Genomic DNA, 2,500 nt, shown 5'->3' on the forward strand with positions numbered 1-2,500 from the left:
CAAACTCAACATTCTTCAGATGTTCTACATGAAATGTTATTTACTTATCTGTCTGATTTCTGCACCTGCTAGCCTGGTTTTGCCCCATTACAACTCCATATCACAGGCCATCACACCTCCATCATGCCCCATCACACCACCATCGCACATCCTTCAAACCCTCATGACATGTCCATCACAGCTCCATCACATGTCAATCACAGCTCCATCACACCACAGCTACCAGGGTGATCACCTCCATTAAGCCAGCCAGCTCTTTTCAACCTGGGGACTAGTAAACAGTCCCAAATACCCAACACTGCCCCCCCCCCCCCCCACACACACACGTATCTGCACGTACCCTTCGAGCCGGACGTCGGGCAGGGTCCGGTTGAGAGCGATCATCTCGCTGGCCATCAGGTTGAACTGGTTGATCTTAAACATCTCTTTCATCTTCTCCTGCTGCTCTTTGGGGATCACTACTGGCTTCCCCATTTCACCTGGCCCATCATGAGGCCTCGGTACCACCTCTGCACACACACACACACACACACACACACACACACACACACACACACACAGTCTTGATTAGAAGACTTTCATGATAAGCATCGTAATAAAGAAATTCTAGGAACTCTTTGTAATAGTGTATCTTGGGGCACAGAATCGTACTTGGACACTTTGTACAGTGCGTTATGGAACAAGCTAACCCTTGCAGCCATAGAGTAGACCCCTCTGATCCCTTACTGAGGTGAAGCTGATGTAGCCAAATATAGAGAGACATGCTGGTCTCTTATCAACTGCTAGCAGGACACACTGTCTCTCCACTGTAATTATGGTTTTGGGGCTAACATTGTGTCAAAGTTAAGAACACCTCCGTATAATTAGTGTACGCTTGAATGAGACGTTCCTTCTGATGTGTGCTGCAAAACAAGAGTGAAGCTGAACACAGGACTACACAAGTGTGACAACACCACAGCAAGAGTGAAGCTGCACAGCGCACAGGACTACACATGTGTGAATGCAGAACACAAGAGTGAGTACAGTGTAGAATAAGCAGGAAACATGATAAATAAACTACCTCAAATATACAGCAAATTTATCCCAAAGGACAGTGCCAGTCACTCAGGCCTGGGCACTCTTGACACACTAAACATAACAGACATACTGGAAGGCCCAAGTGTGAGGGATAAAGATAAGACCAACCACCCACGTCTGTAGAACATTTTTCTTTTATGTAATCCATTTTCAGATATTAAAGCAAATCCCGTCTGGCTCTTCTAGTGGGTGGAATTTGTTTTTCCCTTACGCTCAGGTCGTCTACCAGAGCCCTGGGAGTTTGAGGTTGCGCTGCACTATTTTAGAACTTTAGCGCTCTTCTGGACTGAGATTAATGTTGTCGGTTCCTGGGATCTACTGGAGCCACCCCAGCATCTTAGGGGTCACAGCCTAAAGCACTGCCACATGTAGCACCACTGCTGATTTCTGCATCATGATCTCTGGTTGGTTTGCAACTATTTGTTTATCTGTCCAGATCTGGCGGTCCCACAAGACAGGAGGGATCCATCTTATGTCTCGCATAAATTAACGTACATGTCCCCTGCAGGTCTTGCATCCTGCTACTAGGTGCTAAACTCAGAGTAACATGGTGATCACGTCCTCCATCTGTCTGAAGCACTCTCTCCTCATCCTTGGGTATTCATGTACGTTTCATGTCTCGCCTCGGACGGTGTATCTTACACTTTTTGAGGTCCGTTCCTTCCATCCCTCCAACTGGTGTACAGTCTTTGGGTGCTGGACTTGGGTGGAGTGCTCCATGCACTGGAAGGCATTCTCTGCTGTCGACGCCGGAGCATTCTTGCTCTTCTCTGCGCCAGTATCTGATGACTGGCAGGGTATACATGTTGGTAGCTTTGATCTTAAAGTTCCCATTGAACCAGCTCTTCCCCTGTGGAGGTACTTGGATGTTGCTGTCCTTCTCATTTCTGCCTCACGGTTCCTGTGTGTTTGGAGAATCTACATGTGCTTGTAGTTGTCCTCCAGATTTGTTATACTGGCTTGTGGTAGTTCCAATTCTCTCTGTTCTGATCGCTTTTCCTCTTTTTACTGTCAGTTGACCAGACTTCTCCCAGCTTGAATGACATTCCTATATCCTTGCTGTGGCTCCTGGTCAGGTGGATCAGCCAGTAAATGTCCCCTTGCCTCTTGGTGAACAACCTGATGTCATTCACGTACAGAAGGTCCCTAACAGTAGTTAACCTCCTAAACCTGGATCCATATCCAGCCTTATTGAGGATCTGACTGAGAGGACTCAGGCCTATGCAGCAGAGGGAACAGGTCATCTCTTTGGAATAAACACACTTTATGGTCATCTGAGCCCTGTGCTATAGATGGTAGTGGGTGGTGTTCTTATGGAGCCCTGTGTTGTAGATGGTAGCGGGTGGTGTTCTTATGGAGCCCTGTGTTGTAGATGGTAGCGGGTGGTGTTCTTATGGAGCCCTGTGTTGTAGATGGTAGCGGG

General features: G+C 47.5%; 1 protein-coding gene across 10 annotated transcripts in view; it reads right to left on the reverse strand.

Annotated features, from left to right (window-relative positions):
• The window catches only part of galnt1 (UDP-N-acetyl-alpha-D-galactosamine:polypeptide N-acetylgalactosaminyltransferase 1), a 76,490-nt gene that overhangs the window by 31,826 nt on the left and 42,164 nt on the right, over window positions 1-2,500 (reverse strand). For all 10 annotated transcript variants that reach the window (XM_081715455.1, XM_081715450.1, XM_081715447.1 and 7 more), the window contains one exon: window positions 341-509. In XM_081715455.1, coding sequence (XP_081571581.1) covers window positions 341-509 — 169 coding nt within the window. The remainder of the gene's footprint in view (window positions 1-340; window positions 510-2,500) is intronic.

The sequence above is a fragment of the Electrophorus electricus genome, chromosome 1, assembly GCF_041902795.1.
Source record: "Electrophorus electricus isolate QZ-2024a chromosome 1, ASM4190279v1, whole genome shotgun sequence".
Lineage (NCBI taxonomy): Eukaryota > Metazoa > Chordata > Actinopteri > Gymnotiformes > Gymnotidae > Electrophorus > Electrophorus electricus.